General features: G+C 35.7%; 1 protein-coding gene across 2 annotated transcripts; it reads left to right on the top strand.

Moving 5' to 3' along the window:
* The first annotated feature begins 4,962 nt into the window (after positions 1 to 4,962).
* l(3)87Df (cytochrome c oxidase assembly factor COX20 lethal (3) 87Df) lies at positions 4,963 to 22,179 on the top strand. 2 transcript variants are annotated; one of them, XM_081765099.1, is made up of 3 exons: positions 4,963 to 5,081; positions 13,193 to 13,365; positions 21,898 to 22,179. In XM_081765099.1, exons 1-3 carry the CDS (start codon positions 4,992 to 4,994, stop codon positions 22,037 to 22,039), a joined length of 405 nt encoding a protein of 134 aa, XP_081621225.1. In that variant the 5' UTR covers positions 4,963 to 4,991; the 3' UTR covers positions 22,040 to 22,179. The 2 variants fall into 2 exon arrangements, with proteins under 2 accessions (XP_081621225.1, XP_081621226.1); XM_081765100.1 differs by lacking the exon at positions 4,963 to 5,081 and adding an exon at positions 5,113 to 5,319.
* The last annotated feature ends 545 nt before the right edge of the window (positions 22,180 to 22,724 follow it).

Raw genomic sequence — 22,724 nt, 5'->3', positions numbered from 1 at the left:
CAGTTAAACCGGACATTTTTTTTAAAAAGAAAATCTAGATATTAGCCTATCAAATAAGAAATGGATTGTTGCTGGTCCCGATTTCTCACATCAAGGTCAAATCGAAGGCCAAATATTTAAAATCTCTCAATTCAAATTTCGAGCTTGTGCTTCTACTTCCCGCTAAAGCTGTGCTCATCACGACTTTTTTTCTCCAAATATCGATTCCGTGATGGGCACGGAGAGTCAACACTTAAAAATTACTTTACTGTTAGATTGAAGATGAGTTGATTCACTATGGGCTACGTTATTCAAATAAAGTAAAACATTACACTGAAGTTTTTCAGACAACATTAATTGCGTGGACAGCAAACTGTACAGCAAAAAGATGGAAAAATGAAGGGTTAACTTAAAAAAAAAAAAAACCCGCTCCAGTTGAAATGCTTATACAGACACGGAGAACCAGTCGTATTAACAAATGCTGAAACAAATCTTGAATTATTCACTTATTCACCTAAAAATCACTTTCATTAACATGTCTGCTCACTAGGAGCGTATCCCCCAGCGTGTACGTTAACATATACTTACGAGAGAATACCTATATCTCAGATTTTGAGTACAGTTTCAAAAGTTCATTTCCGTAAACTGTAAAAGCAGTGATTACTATGCTAATTATCACAAATTAAATGCAACTTTTGAGTTCCATACACACAACCTACTAGGGAATGAAGACCATGTGCTAACAAAGAGTACACTGGAGAATGAAATAACATGTTATAACAAAAATTAAAATAAGATGATAATCGATACAAATATAGAGGATGAATATGACATATCCGAACTTTGCCAAGTATGGTAGAAGAAGCTATTTGTTTACTTCTTCTTGACCAACCGCTAAGAACATTTATAAATCTATATGTGGCTTTGTTATACGCAATTAGTACATTCAAATTCACAAACGATGACGAACTGAAGGGTACGAAGGTACAGTTGCAAGTAACAACAGTAGTCATAATAATATAAAGAATGAGTCAGAAAAAACCTGGCCACTTTCCTCCCTCCATATTTTCTAGTATATAAGATGAATATTGGCAGCACTGTGCATAAGCAAGGGCAGACTGTCGATCTTACTCACGAATAGATTGTCAGTTGTGAAGTGTCCATACTGTGGTAAAGAACGATGAGTCAGTTAGAAAAACGAAAACTAATTGTGAACAAATACCTCGAAAATCCAGGTATGTCCTTAAATAAATTAAGCAAACTCGTAAAATACCCTCGGTCTACTGTGCAAAATGTAATTAAAAAGTACGCACAAGATTTAACTGTTGAAAGAAAACCTGGCTCAGGTAGAAAACCGGGGACTAGCCAACCGAAGCTGGAGAAAAGGGTTACTGCATTGCTGCGTCAAAATCCTTATTTATCGGAAAGAGCAGTTGCTGGTGTGGTCAAAGCGTCCCAATCTACAGTGCACAGATTTAAGCAAGGAAAAGTTTACGATCTTTCAAAGTCCAAAAGGTACCTAACCGAGACGAAAAGCAAAAAGTGACGGCAAAATCCAGAGCAAGAAAACTCTATGATCAGTACCTTACTCAATATGGATGTTGCATTATGGACGACGAAACCTATTGTGTCGCTGATTTCAGTCAAATTCCCGGAAAGGAGTAGTACGTGGCACTGAAGAGGGGAGATTTGCAGGATAAATTTAAACAACGGAAGGCATCCAAATATCCCAAACAATATTTGATTTGGCAAGCTATTTGTTCATGCGGTAAAAAAAGCAAAGCGTTCATCACAACAGGGACAATTAACGGCGAAATTTATACGAAGGAGTGTTTACAAAAACGCTTGTATCCATTTGTGATGTCATACAGTAACTCTGTTTTCTTTTGGCCAGATCTTGCTACCTCTCACTACTCTAAAGCAGCCACTGATTGTTATAAAGAAAAGGGTATCGTCGCAGTTCGAAGAGAGGCAAATTCACCAAATTGCCCTGAACTTAGGCCAATTGAAAAATATTGGGCCCACATTAAAAGAACATTGAAAACATCAAAAGGGAAGGCGGCTGACTTGAAAACTTTTCGTCGCAAGTGGACTGCAGCTGCCAATCAAATAACAGAAGAAGATGTGCGAACTCTTATGAAGCGGATTAAGAGTAATGTACGAGCATTTTTCCATAATTAGTTCTTTATAATATATTTTGTGTGTTTATTTTTTTAAACTTTATAGTCAACTAAAATATGCAAACGACCTTTCTTCTTTTCATTTCTTTACCTACTTTTTTGGTCAAAGTTACTGGCCAAGTTTTTTCTGACTCATTCTTTAGTTCTACTAAACAACGTTGAAAATAGTGGGTAATTAGGTGGTAAGTAGAAATGACCAAAACTGAATAGTTTACATCGATCATTTCGAAATATAGCTAGAAGATTAAATTTACAAGAAATAACAAACATCAGTGAAATTTGGAGTTATACTAAGCATAGTTTGAGGGGGAAAGCGAGCATCCCCGGTGGGGATACTTCAGCTGACTTCTTTGGGGGGGAACAAAATGTGATTGAGGGGGAAAATCCCCCTCATCCCCCCGGTAATTCGCACCCTGTATATATATATATATATATATATATATATATATATATATATATATCATTGGTTACAATTTCCTGCAAAATTCACTCCGCTGATTCAAACTTCAAGGAAGAAGTTGTTGCTTTATTTCAATTTTAAGGAGATTGAACTTTAAATCCTCACATAAGATACGTCGGTGGTTGAATGTCTACGAGCAGAACGATAAGAAATTCGCTGAAAAGCTTGTACCACTCTGCGTATGAAAAGAACTGGAATTTTTACCATGTCGCTTTAATTACAAGGACATTCTAGAAGGGAGGAAGCGGGTTAAAGATGTATGCCAAAATCAAGTATCTCGCAAGCTCTCATGTTAGAGACTTGAAACTTGAAATATTAACTCTTTATTAAAAGTAAGTGGATCTACCGAGAGTTTCCGAAAACTCCTCCTCTAAGAAGAAAGGGAGAAGTTTTCTGAATATATAAAAAGTATATTAATATTGTCTCTCTCACTACCACAGGAAAATGTTTGAACTGTATCAGATCAATTTTATAAAGTAGATAGAATTAGGGCCAAGCTGAGGTTTTATAATTCCATTTTAATTCAAATGCTCATTCTAAGGAAGAGAAAACAGGTTCAATTATATCTTCAAATATTTTGTATAAATCTACTCTTGTGCAAGAAAAAAATAAAATAAAATAAATAAAAAACAGGTATTTCAGCTAGTGTTTCTAATAGTGCTTTCTCGAACATTAGAGAGAATTGCGATTAGAGTTGTTTAGGAACTATGAATATTCAAAAGTATTACAATTCATAATCATAAAGTATTTTATAATTTATAATAACTTTATTGTTGCGTTGGATAGAATTCTCTAGATAAAACATTCTTTCAGGTGACTGACGAACATATCAGTGAAAAAATTATTTATACCTAAGCATCTACTTTGTACCAGTGATAGCAAAATGAACCTTTCCCCCACAATTTGGCATTTATTAGTTTCATTGTTATTCTGGAAATATTTTTTATTAAATTAAGTACATTTTCTTTAGAAACAAAATACTTGTCTCTAGTTCTAAACAAAACAGAAAACATAGTTCAAAATGTTACTATATCATTTTAATAAAATGAAATATTTAAGTTTTACATTCCACGGTTATGCCACTAGGCTAAAGGAGACAGTGATGATGAGAACTGAATTAAATTGTGGAATGAAGGAAGTGGGAGGAAAAGGGAGAATCCCGAGAATACCCACGCACAGAGTGTTTGTCCACCACAAAGTTCATTTGGCGCGAGTTGGGACCATATGCACCAGAGGTGAACGCTATCACTGAGCCACCGCGGCCCCACTATATCATTATGTTTTAATACGCAAATATATTAAAAACAACTATAAAATTAATATATTTATACTGCAAGTGTCTAAGATAATGTGACAAACATTATGCTCATTTCTGAGATAAATTAATCGGTGGTTCATATTAAAATAACATGTAATGAAGTCGTAGAGGTCGGTGAAAGGATGGATCAGTCATTGTCCCACTCCTGTGTTTGTTATCCCAGGCATTGGTTTCAGTGGGCATAGTAAACTTTTGCCCCTATCACCATCCATTAGCGAGATAATAGACTGGACGTCAAGATACGCCTGGGTCGGAGAGACCAAGATCTCATTCTCAGTTTTGATCACTGGTGGGATCTCTTGTGTTGAACTTCAGTACTATACATCCAATACAATCAATTTCCTCCTCCTAAGAAACCACAGCCCAGCATAGACATCGCTACCTGACAACCTCTGGAAACCAGAAGGGACTTACGTCCCAGCTCTATCCAGTGGGGAATAATAATTGATTTAGCAAGAAATAAGAGTATCAATATCATAGGAATTAGTGCAAAAATGAGTAATCTAAAACATATTTTGTACGTTGAGTTTAAATTCCCTTTCTGTCAGAAGCATTTAGAAGTTAGAAGTCGATGGTAAATTATAACATGAACAATTTTCAACACTGAAAATGTGTGAAGGAAAGGATTCAACTGTATCTGAGAAAACTAAGTAATAGGTATGGAAAAAAATTAAATGCAATGCGTGAAATAAATTTCGCGCCACTCTTTTGCAGGCTATGGAAAAAATAATGGCTGGATAGGGAAGAAAATGTAAGATATGAAAGTAAACAATGTTTATTTAACTTAAGATATATTTTCAGACAAAGTTCACAGTTTGATTCTTGACAACATAGAAAGTATTGTTATTGAAAAGTGTTCAGGACATTAGATACATTTTTCAATCAAGAAAAAACTTATGAATATCTAGAAAGAAAGTACAAATTCATACAGAGGGCCACATTCCATACCTATTTGCGGAAAATTATGCATACGGCAACGTAACACAAGAAACACAAAAAGCCGTAACAACCGGTGTGCTCTATTGCAAACCAAATAGCAAAATTTTGCATTGTGATGACGCTAATCGTTACGGAAAGTGTCCCCAATTGTTCTCTCGTTAAGCAGAAACGTTGGCTTTATGGTGCAGCTAGAATTGCTCAATTGGTAAAGGTTTGGAGCATTTAGCCATGTAATTGTTTTTTTAAAAGAAAACGAAGAAGAATCGTAATATCTCCAGGAGAGAAAATATTCCTAAGTATTATTTTCAATATATGAAATAATGAAAACCTGAAACATATTTGCTTGAGATATTTTTATATGAGGGGGTTCTAAAGTATAGTAGTATACGATGAGTAACACAGAGAGTAAATCGGAAGACTACAATGATGATGAAAGATCTAAGGTACTGTTGCACAAATTTTTCGATACAAATACAGTAAACTGTTTTTGAATGAAATTTATCTTAGAGATTGATAACAGTCTATATGAACGGTTAGGGAAGGTTCTAGAACACAGGTCGGATATAGTATAGTATACCTAAAGCCGCGTCAGCTCCCGAAGGAGCTGGACGCTCATATTTTCAGGGATTATTCATTCAGTATCTACGAACTTACCAAGGGGGTAACAAAGCGACTTTCATTTACTTATCGACTGATACGAAAATAAAACAACGTACCTGTACTTCATATCTGCATGTGTAGTGCCCTTGTACTTGATCTATGACTCAGTGTGTAAGGGGGGGGGGGTTAACGCATATCGCATGTCTTGTGCACATGGATACTTCTTACTATTGCACTACGTAGAAAATTTATGGTATTTCATGTAGAAGTGGTAATAGAACACAGAAGAAACGCAAATCATGACGTTCTCATGTAGCCTATACTATTACCCACAGGTCCCCCAATATAGGTTAGTAGCTAGGTTGGTTCCTTTCCTTACCAAAGTTTAATTCATATAGTATTGCCGAACGAGTGTAAGCGAAATAGTAGCTGTAATAAAAACAGAGAAAAAAAGTTTAATTCTGTTTTTATTACAGCTAAGTGGAAAGGGAGACCTGTGTTCTAGAACCTTGCCAAAAGGTTATTTGGTTCAGGGTAAAAATAGTCCATTTAAGTAACCCCCCCCCCCCCCAAAAAAAGCGCAGGTTTGCTTTTGGAACGCTACTCGAATTGGTTGTTGAAAAATTTTAATTCTTTTACGATTTGTGCATAAATACGGCGTCTGGATGTGTGAGAAAATCTAGTGCAAAAAACGAACCAACATGTTATTTAACCGAGTTAAAGGAGGGCGAAGCTAGTGGGCCAGCGCAGGATTCATCTGAAGGGAACAGGCGCATCAGCAACGATGAGTATACGCGTAAGCAGGCTAGTGAAAAAAAGTGGGTTTTTGGAAATGATATGAGTTTGAATAGCAGTTGTCATGGGTTTATACTAGTAACGTCCTAGTTATAAGCATAAAATAAAGCTTTTTCACACTGTGCAAAAATACACTGCTGTTGGAGAAAAGTATCTGACAGAGTAATCTTTCATAGACACTCAGTTATTTTATGTGTTGTAAAGCACTTGTAATGATTTTACACTACACTTGTAAACTTAAAATACAGTTGTATTTCTTTGTATTTAATTCTGTCGCTTGCAGAAATTTGTTCCTTATAACTATGCCTTTTTGGTAATTATGCAAAGTATTTAACTTTAGCAATAAATCTTCCAAAAGGGTATTATATAGTTCCTCCCCCAAACCACTTGTTAGTGACTCTGGTTCACTTGATACGTAGTGATTACGGTTTGTTATTTGTCACTGACGAGTATAAATACAGTCTGGAAGTTATGAAATATAAACTACAGTGTATAACGGCAAGAGTTTACTTAGGGTATTTCATTCAATTGAATCGTTCAATGAACCGATTCATAAAGAATCGGTTCCTCGGAACAGTTCGTGAAATATCACCAGGAACCAGTTCCTTACGAATCGAATCGGTTAGAAATTATGGTGGTTCCGACTGTAATGATTCTACTATTATTTACAACATTTCATATTTCAAGTGTTAATACATATAGAACTAAGCGAACTTCGTATCGTATCAGTTCTAAATGTAACAAACCTTAAAATACATTACGTATTAAATAATAGATGAAACTACAGCAAGAACCATCATACTTTCATAATAATAAAAAAAGCACATGAGGGGCAAGCCCCCAACTCCCCTCTTACAAACGGAAAATAAATTATACATATGAGGGAAGCGCGCCCTCCTAACCTTTTTTTTTTTTTAACCCCATAACACTTTAAGAAACGGCAATTAACGTGCAGTGGAAATTTCACAAAACTAAATACTTGAAATGAAAGAACAACAAACGAAACCAAATAAATATTTTACAAGTATGGAGAAAATAATAAAAAGTAAATACCTGATATTTCAATGCTGCATGTACCATTCCACAGCATGGCTCATAAATAATACTTTTGCCCAATGCTATAACCGGAACAAAATTCCCTATTCCATACATAATATCCAAACTGCAACTTCGTCCCTTCTGACCCACACGTGTAGCTCAAACTCCTCTTCAAGCATCACCAAGGATTCTCAATAGTTTGCGTATATTCCCCACTTAAAAGGTCTGTGACGGTATAAGTATGGTTCACAGTCAAATGCTTCCACTGACCACTAAGTAACGACGAGTAAACTTTCCAGCAATCCGTGCTTAAAACAGAACCAAATGAACATTCATAAATAATATTCCTGTACTTCGTAACTGCAGACACAAATATGTACCAAAGTAAAAGATTCTCACGTTAACATACAAAGTAGACTTTTAACCGGTTATGTCGAACTCAAAGCTTCTCCTCTTTTTAACACACATTGCAACTCCTTTTTAAGGAGCAATGATTTCACAGGAAAACAAAAGTCTATAAACATCAATATTAGTATCGCACATTATAAAAAATTTTGGTTTCGTATCATTCCTTTATTTAAAAAAAAAAAAAAACTTTCAGCTACAACTAACCACGTGAAGTATTGAAGACGGTCACACAAGATGACGTCACACCATATCCATAATTCCCCGTTGAAACAAAAAAAGCATCAAGAGCACATCTCGTACCACATGACTTTGTACCAGCAATCAAGTTAGCGGAACAGGTAAGCTCTCAAAACCGGAATCAAAAGACCAAAATACTGAATCTAAGAATCGAAAAAAGGAATGAAATGGCTATAGGAAACTCTTGCCGTGCGTAACTTATGAACCAACTTATGTTTGGTGGCCACTGAAAAGCACGAATGCTATCGAACCGAGTCAGGGCAGGAGGGCAGCAAGAGGAGCCGAGTGGGAGCAAAGAGATGTGTCCGTAGGGAGCAGGCGCGTCGGTGACGGTGCGTTTACATATAAACGACGACGTTTACAACGACTCACCATAAGTCACGCTACCGACTACGGAACAGTCGATGGATTTGGAGAAGATATTAAATGTCATCCCTTCCAAAATGTAGTGTGCTAAAACTATACCAACATTAAAATAGTATTCTTTGAGTTTTCCTGCTTTAAATGATTCACTAAGACATTCTGAAATGTTACTACTCTAGTACGTGAACGGATAATTGCATCATTTGTGGAGGGCAGTTGCACATCCAGAGTTTGAGAAACACGCTTTTTAATAAATTGTGTACTAAATGCTAGTAAATAAAATGAAACTCTTAAGTCGGTGGATAACTTCGCCCCGTGGCAAAATCTGGCACAGATTAATAATATGCATGCAAACTGATATAACTTTTTCACTCTTTGTACTTTATTGGAATTCATATCTATAGAGGTGGACCAACACCACGTGCGTGGGTTTTCTCGGGGTTCTCCCGTTTTTCCCACTTTCTTTATTCCACCATTTCATTCATTACTCATCATCATCGTCTCCTTTAGCCTAACCGGCATAACCGTGTGACGTAAAACTCAAAGATTTCATTTCATATCTATAGAGGATGTGGTGTGTTAAAAAATCGTTTGTTTCTTCTTTCATTAATATCTATATGAGATCACAACCGTCATAGGTGATCAACATATGGACACAGGGATTGTCCAATCACTGCAGGGGGCTGTGGTACAACCCACGTGGTCTAAGTGGAGAGCACCGACCTCGAGAGTGAGAGAGTGAGTGACTGTTCTGAGAAGCGGACTGGGTGGCGTAGTGGTTAGCACATCGGCACGGTATACCGGAGGTCTCAGTCCAGTTGGTCACTTTTTCACTCTTTACGTTATAGAACATCAGTAATTCAAGCGGTCAAGATCACCCGAAGACGTTGGTATATGCAAGCAAGCATGCTATTTAAATTCCTCATGAGCCTGAAGAAGTTTATGTGACAGCACGAATATGCTTATTATACATGAAGAAAAGATCATTTTAAAGTGACTTGTAATTTTTTTTTACAGGATTGGCAAAAACCATTGTTTTTTTTTTAAAAAAACATGGTTTTCTTTTTTTAAAAAAACTTTTGTTTAAACCTTAAAAAAAAAAACTTATGGATAGAAGTAAGGTAATGGTTTAGTATTGGGGGCCAAAAGTGAAAAAAAAAAATGATGATTTACAGGAGAAATGAGTTGATAGTGGTGTTCAAGTAGTCAAGAAAGTATCCTACACAATTTTTTGAAGGCAGTAGGGGAACTGTATAAACCGTAAAGGTAAGTGGAAGTGATTGCCCATTTTATGTCGAGAACAGAACCCAACGAACACCTGCGAGGCTTCTAACCGATCCTCCTCCTCCTCCTACTACTACTACCACCACCACCACAGCTAAACAATAGCTAGAAATAAGTTTGTTTTGCCTTGGTGTTATTATGCAACAATAGGGATGTGCTGGAAGTTGTCACATAAGTTTAAAGCGGAATCCAAACCGCTTCTCGACTTACATCCGAAAGAAATTCTCCTCCATTTGGACTCGAAACCGGGACTAACGCCTCTTTCATACTATGCGGGGTTTGCCGCGTGCCGCATCTGGCACGGCGCCGTGATTATTTGATTGCCATTAGTATATATGAGACTTTACAGATCATCTGGCCTCGGCGTTTCGCCGCGTGCGGCCGCCATAAACATCACGGTGCCCTTCAAGACGCGACGCCGCGCCGTACACGGCGTGTTGATTACTATTGTCGCTTATGGTTTTCTTCAGACTAGACGGCGCGCGCCTGACAAAATTCTGTATTGAAAGGTGCTAGAAGGAGGCTTTTGGTTATCTTAAGAAATGGATTCCATGGAAGAGATAGATACAGAGGTATTCATTAGTTTGGTGGAGGAAAGGCCCATACTGTGGAACAAATCTTTGAATTCATTCAAGTCCAATAACGAAACAACAGGTGCTTGGAGGGAGGTTTGCACCAGATTGAATTCCAGTTTTGAGAATTTGAGCGACAGTGATAAAAACGAAAAATTTTCTTTTGATGAAATGCAATGCATGTTTTGTGTTGCATTTATTCTTTGTATAAATTAAACAAAAATTAAGAAAAGTATATTATAGCATTTAGCATCTTATATTATTAATACTTTGGAGAATGTGATTTAGATCCTGTTTTCAAATATTACATTTGATATTGTATTACTTGGGATATATTTTTTCAAAACCAAGTTACAATTGGATGCAAATGTGTAAATATGAAGATCAAACATTTTCGAATTTCCAACTACTTAACTCAGAGCTACGGCAGTCTTTCAGTCGGTGAAATGGTATGTCTTAAGTCGGTATTTTGCCTTAAAATTTATCCTTCTATTTCCTCTAACAACTCATTAAGGCTACTATCGACATACGAAAATATTAAAAAAAAAAAAAAAAAAAAAAAAAAAAACTTTCGTTTCATCACTTCTTAAGTCTCTAAATGATAGTACGGATGCACCAGCTACAGGTCTTTGAATATTCAAGAAATTAACAAATTTTCTTCCTCTGTGCTTTCGTCTTTTAGATTTTAAATAGAACCAGTACAAATATAATAACCTATCTCGATCATCCATATTGTCTCTATTGTAAAAACGACAAATCATTTTTTTCCGGCAAAAAAACTGCCATGATGTTCACGACAAAAGCCGTATGTATCACGGCACGACTTTTGTACACACGGCGGTGCGCCGTTCACGGCACGGCATGTAGTGTGAAAGAGGCGTAATTGGCCACAAATGCGATGAGTCTGCCGACTCACTCACGAAGGACTCCTGATAAAAATACGTTATACTGATCTTTAGATACTTGTTAATATAATTGTCAAGAGTCATTTCAGAAGGACAAAAAGATAAACAGTTTCACAAGTGAAACCATTATACAGAATTATATATAAATCGGGAAACTCCCGCCGTAGCCATTGAAAAAAAAACCTGTTATTACCTTAAATGCAAAACAAATTCCGTTATTGCTTTGCATGTAAAATTTTAAGGTCAACGTATCATAATCAGTACCCTAAAACTGAGGTATTAAATTACAAATTTAGTATGTATCGTAGATATCATTCAATAAAATTTAAAAAAAAAGTCCAATCCAAGCTGATATTGGAAGCTACATAGGCAGTCGATAAATTTTGCCAATTTCTATCAATATATTTAAGCAACCTCGGTTTCTTTATAAAACAATAGGCATTCAGACAAGCAGAAATATACAATTTGGTTTCGTTTCGTATGTTTAGGCTTAACATCCTTATGAAGCCTAATACCGAGGTTATCAAGAAGATTTTTGCTTAAAGTGACATTCGAACCAGTACTTGAAAGAAGGGTTGTGGTTCGACCGAGAATTGAATATGGGATACCGTGATTAAAAGGTGAAAAGGAGATAAAACTAATGCAGATGGTTTGATATGTGGAAACATCACCATGAAGCTCACACGATTAAAGCATTTTTCGTTTTTTTTTGGGGGGGGAGGGGGGGTTAAACTAGTTTTTTAGCCAACCCTGATTGTTTACAACAATGCCGAGCGCAAACGGTCGTGTTCTCTCGAACTCCTACCAAAGAGTCAATGTATTCGAATATGTACTGTTAGCAGTTGGACAGTTTGGACCAAGTCATGATCTGAAAACGTCTAGAGCTCCTTACTCGTAAAGAAATTGGGTCCCATCACAACAACGCAAAATAACACAAAACTTGATTGTTAAAAAATATTCAAGCTTGATTGGAATTATTGCCACACTCACCATACTCACCTGCTCCTGCTCTTTCTGACTTCCAGTTGTTTCGCTGTCTTCAGAACTCCTTACGTGGTATAACATTCAATTCAGCTGAGGCTATAAATCAGCACCTTGTTGAGTTTTTTTTTTTTTTTCTTTCTTTCTTTCTTCTAATAGACATTTTCCACGAACGAGCAATTAAAAAATTCATTGAAATCGAACAAAATGGGTAATATGTCGCATATTGATCTTTGTTCTTTATATAAATGAATGACCTTTGAAGAATATTTAAAAAATGTATCATGACTTTTCTGGCAATCCAATATTTGACTTCAAAGTATTTTCACTGAGTACTACCAAGATAATACCACATTATGTTTGATGTGTTAGTAAAAATAAGTTTTGCATAATACGTAGGCAGTGTTACGAATGAGCATCTTTTATTTCCTATTCAAAAATGGCTCCTTTATTTATTTATGTTTGTTTTCAAATACATATATTTCAATCTTTATTTCTTAACAATGTTCCACTAAAGCAAAAAGTTTTAATACGCATTGTCACTAAACTAAAAATTGTAAGTATTGACTGTTAAATGGATTTAAGCTTTCTTCGCAAGTCTGTATAATATGAAATTACCAATCAAATACATTGTAAAAATTCTTGGCCCACGAACTTTAATCTAAAAATATCAGTTATTTGATTCAAACTTGCGTCATTAAAATGCATTATATAATACGAATTATGCATGTTTCAGACATGCATTCAATTAATGTCTCAGAATGGTCAGAAATTCTTCGAATTATTTCAGTTTTAAGGAAATTAAATTTAATTTTAGTAATTTATTTTAATTCAATTTAAATCGCGATATATCGAAACTCCTATAATCTCTTTTGTTAAAGGCTTTATCTAATAGGGAAAGGAAAAAAGAAAGTCTAAGGAACATAGAAATAACTGTGACAGGTATTCTTTATTTTGTATCTGATGAAGCCTTTAACGAATGTACTGTATATGGTTATGTTTTTACTTTACTAGAAAATATATGAATTACTAATTATCTAGTACTATTCTTAGAATCAATTAGTACTTACTAGGAAATATATGATTTTCTTACCAGAATACATATTGATATGTGTTTTATGTTTTTACTATAGCTCATGCTCTTTGGACGCGACGTGGCGAAGATCCCATGTTTTCGAAGCTCTTTCCTTTATGGTATCAGTGGCGGATTAGGTGCTGGCTTAATGTATTTTATGTTCACTAGCAAAACAAGAATGGCAAGCCATGTCGGAATGGGTTCATTTACAGTAATTACATTATCCTATTGGTAAGTATATCTAAAGTGTATCTTGTTTGGCGCACAAAACATTTTGAGAGAACTTACAAGGAACAGGCATGAACGTGTCACCCGGACATCCAAATCAAACCTTATCCACTCGATAAACATAACAAAGATATGTTCATGCATAAAAAATTAGGTGCCATGGACAACGGAGTAAGTCCCTCGAGCCCATTAACTTGTTAGTATAAAGGAAATCGTAGACTCGCAGTGAAATAGCTATTGCATCAACACTGTTCGTTAGAAAGTTATGGTTTATATTTCATTCTTTATAGCGTAAAACAAGCTTTTCAGAGGTGCTATGTATTGGCGTCCATAACATAACTGAACAGGGAAAATCGGGATAATGCCAGGAAAATTCCTCCCATCAACTTTGGCCTCCCTTTGGAGTGATCCCAGGTAAAAGCACATAGGCTAATCCAAATGTATCTCAAAAAGTACTATAGAGGTTAAAAAATGTCTGTACCAAGTTTCTTTTTGATAGACGAACTAGGTGTAAGGGGAAAAGGTGTACCAATACGCTGTGTACATACGAAACCGAACCTATGACCTGGTCTATAAAGAGAACATAGTAGAAAGATATAAACGAAGTACTATTTATTTTGATATCAAGATTTGTATCACATTCTCTGTACAGTGAACCAAGCGTTTTAAACAGCAACTATGCTACAGTTGTAGTAGGATAAACCCACGTCATCCACCAACGCCCCTACCTATGCCCTTTTGTTTTCTATTCCGTTCTTACAGTGTCATACTATATTTTCAAGGTATATTTTAATTGTGTATTCCTATCATTGTGAGACTTACCAGGGAAGGATGAGGGGGAAATTACCCCCTGAAAAATTGGATGTCTCCCATAAGTTTTGAACATTCCCATGTTAAATTTCTCGAATGTGCACTTTATCCCTCCCCCCCCCCCTGTAAAATGTCCTTTAATTTGCACACTGACTCCTACCGGCTCCGATGTCGCTTTAGAGGACGCACTTTACAATAGAGCCATTTTGGAAGACATTTTTGCGACTTATTTCCAATTTCCTTCTCCACATATCACGGAACACATGCTTGGTAACTATTGGAATGTTTGCTTCATTCTACAGAGAATGTGGTACAATTCTTGATATAAGGATAAATAGTACTGTGTTTATATTTTTAATATTGTGTTCTCTTTATAGGTCAGGTCATAGGTTCGGTTTTGTATGTACAGAGTGTATTGTTATACAACCTTTCCCTGTAGTATTTTTCGAGATACATTTGAATTGAGTGCTTTTACCCGGGGCCACTCCAGAGGGAGTCAAAGTTGATAGAAATTATTTTTTGGAGGGAATTTTTTCAACATTATCCCAATTTCCCCTGCTCAAGTACGATATGGGCGCCAATTCATAACACCTCTGGAACGCTTGTTTCATGCTGAAAAGAGTCAACTATAAACCATGACTTTTCAGTGATACAATAGCTATTTCACTGCAAGCCTTCGATTTTCTTTATACTAACAGGGTTAATGGGCCACAGGGAATTACTCCGTTGTCCATGGCACCTAATATTTTGTGCATGAACATATCTTTATGTTTATCGAATGGACTACGTTTGATTCGGACGTCCAGATGACACGTTCATGTCCGTTCCTTGTTAGAAGTCTGTCACTCATCTGTCCGCTCACGGCGACACTTGCGTGGTTTCGGGAACAAATGTTTATCCTTGTTACTGAAAGTGTCTTCACACTTTGTAATGTTTATACTATTCCCACTCTTAAGTCTTCTTCCCATCAAACAGTGCACTATTTTACCAGAAATTATAATTTGATGTAAATGAGGAAGTTTGTAGATTATGATGGTTAAGATTCTCCTTATGGCTCTACATATAATGTTTTTCCTTTTTATTGTAGTGGTATTTATACCTTGATATAGTATTGTATCAGTGTTTATTAAATTTGTCCTTTTCCAAAATAATTTTGGGTCTGAAGAAAATATGAAAAGCTTCGAAAACAATTCTTTGTGTGTAATTTTACGTTATGTAATACCTGTACTTAATTTATGGTAGGCTCACTTCATTTAGCTATGTTTCTGCATTTTTAATCACTCTAGTTTGAGCCTTTATTATAATGCAAATATTGGAAGGAGGCACGTTGGCTCAGTGGTAGAGCGCTTATCTCTATGCGCTGATTCGATTCCCGTTCAAGTAAGTTTGTAGTGGACAACATCGTGTTCATGGATGTTCTTGGGGTAGTCCTGTTTCCTTCCAATTTTCATTCCTCTAATTCTTCCATCATCATTCACTTGCATTAATCATTCCTCTCCCTTAACCTAAAGTGCATAATCGTGGGACGTTAAACAAAAATTTCATTTCATTTCTAGTACAAATATTCCTCTTGATCAATCCTATATAAGTGTCTGCATATTAATAAATGCCTTGGTATACTTCCGAGATTTTTCGATATTAAGGTAAACAATATTTTATATTTCGAGAAATGTTTCTTCAAGTGATAATAAATAAATATTAATTTCTGTACTTTCTCCTTTATAGGAGCACTTGTTTCCGTAACCAAGTTCTTAATGTAATCTTTTTATAGCCATTTAATTCATGTAAATTTGATAACCTTTCCATTTGTTCTTCACGATCTAATTTCGACGTCAGGTAATTAGTATCGAAGGAATTTTTCTGTTTTAAAGAAATTTAAATATCAAAAAGTACTTTATATATTACTTTGTCTGTCCGTGTGAAAGAGACAAAAATGTCAAGCAGAACTGCACTATAATAAATTTTTTTCCAAGATGTAGAGGATCACAAGTTAGTAATCGAATTCGCTGGAGGTGATCGATGCACAGAAAGTAGTAAAAAACAACCACTTCCAGTTTTAACTTTGATCAGTAGAGAGCAAAAACGATAATAGCTAGTGAGAAGCGATTTTCTGCAATCGATTAAGCGTCCGAAGAATGTATATCATCTCCATCCTTAACTTTCCACTAAAACTGGAAGTGGTACTATTTCCAGTTTCAATATTAATTGAGCAAATATCACGAAATTAGTAAATCTCAAATATAATAAGTATCAGTTGCCATGTCAACACTAAAGTTTTTCAGTGGGGAATGGAGGGTGAGAGAAAATGCATTATTGAGAGGAGACTGAAGGTGGGGTGCAATTTTAATTAACACTTTTGCCTCCAATCTTCTCTCAAATAAATCATAGCTTTGCCTCCAGTCTTCTCTCAAGGGAATCACAGCGCTGCCTCGTCTTCTCTCAAATACATCATAGTTTGCCTCCAGTCTTCTCTCAAATACATCATAGTTCTGCCTCTAGTCTTAAACAGGTCATAATTTTGAGTGGAAAGTGATTGGCAGGGAGAAATGCGGAAAATTGCTGACGAACAGACGATACCTGGAGAACTTCCATTGTTGAACCGTTAAAAAATTTAATTTTCAATTTTCACATTGTGCAGTGTGACAAACAAAACTCCTTCAGGTGGTGTATACTTGATACTAGTACTTGCTGTTTTGCGAAAGGTGGGCGAGTTCGTGAGTTCTTATGAATATATTCGGACTTGACGTAGGTTTGGATTATGGAAACCTTAATAAAAACACACGATTATAGCAAGGTGCAAACATGATTTTAATAATAATAATATAATAATAGCAGAACTCATGCAAAAATTATCTTAACCATCACAACCAATAACAATTATTTTCAACTGGCCCATGTACGATGTCGGAAAATGGTTTTACAATCCTAATAAAGCCGAGAGAAACACAATGAGCAAAGCAGGGTAGGAGATAAGATAGAAGCAAATGTTGGATAGAGTACACGTACTCATCGACCCACGGCTAGTATGCCTGCAAAACCTTCGACTATTCTATCGATAATATTGTTTGCCTGTCACCATTTCTTTTATCAACGTCAGCTTACCTAACAGCTCCTTCCACTCAGTTGAAAGGCGAGCAGCAAACTATGTCGTTACAGAACATTCAATTGAAATGCTTTTCCTTCTTGGTGGAATGAAGATTAAAAAAACGGGAACATAAAGATTACAATGTGTGAGGGTACTTTTGTTTTCTTCTTTGATGTAAGGACAAATATCTGTTTGTGAAATAAAGGTTGGGATGCCCCATCATAATAAGAAACTGTTCTCAATTTTAGAAATACCAACGAAAAAGATTAGAAAATTCACCGAATATAATAAAAAATAAGATGCAGTGGCTTTTTTTCTTCTTTTTGAGCGGAGAGATGGGTGATGAATTTTTAAATCCTTATATGTAGAAATCGTAGTTTACTATAAGTGTCAAAAGACCAGACTTGTAACTAAGAGAAGCGTTTCAGGAGATGAAAAAGGAGGGCAAACTGAAGTAGTAATTTTTATTTGATTGGTTTCTCAGTGCGAAAAACTACCTTGTCCAACCAGCTGCCTCAATTCAATTCAAAAGTTACTATTCCGGTTCCACTGAAAAATCAGGTGTTTATGTGATAAAGTCCAATTGCTGGGAGGATTACATATACAGTATATGACAAAAAGAAACCTCAAGATACGCGTTAAAGAACATGTTAGAGACGCTAAAATAGAATACCCTTTTCGGAACTATCGAAACATTTAAAAGAAACACAACTTAATATTAATGATTCAGGAATGTTATTTGGGGCCAAAAATGAAAGAGAGGGAGAGAAACTTGTTTCCGAAAATTTGTTTATTTGCTTAACCCTTCGACTACCAGTTGAATTCTTTTGCCAGTTGGACCCATTTGAATTCTTTTGCCAGTAATAATTATGATACTGTGCGTTTCGAAGTATTGATATTCTCTTACTTTTTCCTGTGTACATTCTTGTTTAAAATTACTTAGGTGTTATTTTATTTTTGTAAGTCATGTGGTAGGTTTACTAATTTATAACATTAAGTACCAAGTGGGTCCATTGGACCCTGACTATTGAGTGCAAACATATTTGTCAAAAGTTCAGCTTCGGTTGAAATTGTGCATTGTAGATGGTAGCATTAGCATTTTAATGTTCTCCTATCTATCACAGTGGAGCCAGAAATAAATACGAGGGCTAGAAAGAAATAAGTGGCAACATTGTTTTATCTCCGCGCAGGGAATTTTGTTCGAGGTGCTGCTGCCTACACATGTAGAGAATGGGTGGGGCTATAGGACGCGTGTGGTGGCACTACTATAGGAGCTGCAGTGATAGTAGTGGTGTGTGTTGAATGGTGAATGAATGTGTGGTTTTGCATTTGGTTTGTTTATCTCCTGCTACTCAATATATCTCAGGATAGTCATTTTCTGTGTCATAACTGGTTGTGCGTCCGCTTGTGTAACCGTTCGTCTGTCTGTATGTATTGCTTTGTGTCTCGATTAAGGCTATCGTCAAACTGTCTTGAGATTTGAAATTAACAATATCTATTTCTAATGTCATAACTTATCGTCTGTCTGTACCTCTGTATGTATGTAATATACTGTATCAATTCTCTGACTCAGTATAATTCGGAAACGAAAAGAGAAATTGACTGTCGTGACCATATATACCTGTATTGCCCCAGATGGTGCTGTTCTGCTTGTAAAAAAAAGGAAGTAAACTTTTTTTTTTTAATGTTCGGTGAAAGTATCAGCTATCTTATACAGTAAAACCTCTGAATAACGGAACCGAACGGACATGATTATTCGTCCATAAATGAAAGGTGCCCGTCACGAAGACAGTACACAAGTTTTAGACTACTTACAGCTAATTCAATAATTGTATGCAGCAGGGTGGATTGATTTAAATCAGTCTGATTTAAATCAAGATTTAAATCACTTGATTTTTTTAATAAAAATCGTTGATTTAAATCAAATTCCGAAATAAAATAATTTAAAGTGAAAATAAGTAAAATTCCGTTTCTGCTCTGTTATTTCGGTTACGGAAGTTAATAATCATAATACAAAGAGACTCAAATGTACAGTATGTACACCATAGTATGAAAACAAGTGTCATACACAGGATGATTAGGGAAAATCCGATTTTGAACGGGTAACGGAGCAATGCTGCTTTCTTCTCTTCGTAAAAATGGGTTTGGGTTTTTAAATCGTTAACTATTCCAACGGGGAAATCACCATCGACATTTAAGACGGAAATTCTTTCGCGTGCGCGTCTGCTTGTTTGTTCCTAGATAATAGGGCGTATTTGGAGGAGTCCTATCCCCTCTCCGGTTTTTTAATTTTTTTTTTTTAATTTATAACTTTAGGCGAAATCTATGTATTTCATGCCTTAAGCTAGTTCCAATTTTTTAAAAATATGCCCCTACCAAACGAACTTCATATCAGTAACTTTTGTGAAAAAAGTGACATTTTGATAAACGTTGCTATACTTTTTCCTTAATGCTTAACCTTTTAAATTATATTACCTATTTTTATTCTATTAAAAATCGAATCTTCATTGCTCGATTAAAAAAGTACCAATAACCTTTTTACTTCGCTTTTTTTTTTTCTTTTCAAGACAAGGCATTGTAGAACATGTTACATATGCTTTCACGCCTTTCTGCGTCGAGACATAGTGTGTGATGACATTATAAATTTAAAAAGATTTTTTCGTTATGCCTATTATTCTTATTTTTTGGTGGGCTTACATTTTGCATTCAGAAAACTGAAATTTTGCACACTCGTTCAGTGCACCCCTTAGTATTTTTCAGATGTTTTCAGATCTCTGCGTGAAAACAGGGGGGTCCAGAGGGAAAAATGTAAAAAAAATATATATATATATATATTTAACAAAATAGCTTTCTCCGCTATTCAGATGGAGACATATGAATGGTACCGTTTGAAAGGCTGTTCTGTTCTGAAGAGAAGTACGTACGAACCATGATCCTAGGATAAATAGGGATGTTTCAGGAAACTGTTACCTGAGATCCTGTTTTATACGGGAATCTAAGGTATTTGGAGGATATTATTTTTTGCGGGCTTACTTTTGCACCTAGAAGATTGAAATTTTGCACATTTATTCAATGTACCCCTTAGTATTTTTCAGTATTTCAGATCTCTGCCTTAAAACTATGAGGTATGAGGGAGGATGATGATGTTGGTCCAGAGGGGTAAAAAGTAAAAATGAATATTTTTAACAGAAAATCCCCTTTTTCGTGATTTTTCCGCCCCAGATACACGATGGAGACATTTGAATGGTACGATCGAAAATCTTTTTTATTACAAATCACGACCCTAGGATAAATAGAGATGTCTGAGGATTTTTTTATTACATGCGGGTTATCTGGGGCATTGTGGGGATGTTCTTAGTTCATTGTTAAATATTTTCCCCGCCCTTATTATTCAAGATAACTTGAAATTTTATACACACATTTAGTACACCCCTTAGTATTTCCCAGTTGATTTTGAGATATGTGCGTTAACACAAGGGAGTCCAGAGGGGATCAAAATTTGAAAAAAAGTCAGAAAAATCCCATTTTCTCTCAAAATTTCCCGCTTCAGGGACATGATAGGGAAATGTGAATGTAACCGTTTCAAAGGCTGTTCTATTCTGAAGAGAATGAGGTATGAACCATGATCCTAGGATAAATAGGGATGATGATGTAGTTGCTTGACTGAAAGTCCATAATTTTCCTTTTAAAAAAAGCCAAAATTTAAAAGTGTTAAGAAACATTGTTTGGGATTAACAGAGGTTAACAACTGAGGATTAATTCAAAATTCAACCCTAATATTTTCACTTAAATGGCATAATTAACATTTAATACTAATTCCTAATGCTTTTTCTTCAGTTCGCCACTTGTAATTTACGAGAAGAAAGATTTGATTTAAATCAAAAAAATCGATTTAAATCAAAAAAATCAACAAAAATGATTTTAAAAAAAAATCATGATTTTTTTCCACCCTGGTATGCAGTATACAGGAAGTACGAGTGTATTAGCTATAAATATAAATGTAGACTAATATCGAAATATTGTATTCAGTGTTCAATTATTGGTGGGATTTTCGAAACTGAATGAGAGGGAAAATATTTCTCGTTGAAATTTTAGTAAAACAACATTTGCTTCTTTATTTTTTGAGTTCCAGGAGATGTATGCCTCAAGGGAAAGAGGAGTGAATATTTCAGGGAAGGAGAGAAGCTCCTCATATAACTTTGCTATACTACTGGTTCTTCACATATGTTTGTACCACTGAAAGTTCTCCAGGATTTTCACCAGAACCAATTTATTGTGGACAGTGAAGAGATTCAGCTTGGTGGTTCACGATATGTCGAAAACATTTTCTCGGGAAAGAATTTTGTGTCTACTGTACTATTTCGTAGATGTATTTTCAAATAACTCACATCTGGTATGAAAGGTGGACGACATTGGTCCCTTGGGTTTCCTCCGGCAGGATTTTCCCGTTCCCTTTTGCGTTTACCTATCGCCTTAACAGGGTATGACTTCGGGATGTTAAAGTTAATTTCATTTTTAGGACTTCAAAAGTGTTAAGTACAACGTGTACTTTAAAGAAAATTAATATGATGATTCAGTTATAGGGTAGGGATGTAATTTGTGACGCTAAACCTAAATATATATTTCTTTTCCTGTTCCAGGTTCTACTGCCGTTATCAATGGTCAGTGAAAAAGTTCCACATAGCGCAGATACAAGAAATAATGAAGAACCAAACATTATATGAAGGTACCGAAATGGGTCGTGAAGTACTAGAAAGAGCGAAAAGAGAATCAAGAGACTGAAGTTGTTATGTTACGTATATTTCTTGTAGCTGTGATTGTATCAATTGCAGGTATTATTTTGTGAATGCTTGTGTGCGTGCGGGTCCTATTAGTTGTCAATGTGACATTGTTAATAAAAAATAAAAATTTGTAAAAATATATTTGTTGTTGTATTTTCATTTCAATTTTGTACATTATATTTTAAGTTAACTATCTGGTCTTACCATAAGTACTGTCCCAGCTTTTGACGGTGGCTGTACAAACTGTTCGTACAAGCGAGTGACGGCAAGAGAGATCGTGATGCGTGAGTTATTGCTGGGTGAGCTGAAGAAGTACACCGGTATAAGGTGTCAGTTGTAAGAGTTCAAGATGGAATGGGGCAAGTATGAAAATCGTGTGACCGTGATAGCATTGCACAAGGTAAGCAATTCACCAGGGGAGATGTTCAAAACCATCTACAATCGGCAAATTAGTAAAAAAAAAAAGTTTACCGCACTATCCACCACTTTGTTGAGACTGGAACCGTGAAAAATCGCTCGTGGCAAAGAAGAACACGCAAGTACGAACACCGGAACTTGTGAAAGCAGTGGCGGCGCGTGTCCGACGAAATCTGATTAAGAAACAGTCACTTATAGCTCTTAAGTTGACGATACGAAAATGTCTATGCCTCGCATGTTAAGCAGTGACTTGGGACTCCCTACTTACA

The sequence above is a fragment of the Thermobia domestica genome, chromosome 7, assembly GCF_964235325.1.
Source record: "Thermobia domestica chromosome 7, izTheDome1.hap1.1, whole genome shotgun sequence".
Classification (NCBI taxonomy): domain Eukaryota; kingdom Metazoa; phylum Arthropoda; class Insecta; order Zygentoma; family Lepismatidae; genus Thermobia; species Thermobia domestica.
This window is presented reverse-complemented; position numbering and strand designations above follow the sequence as displayed.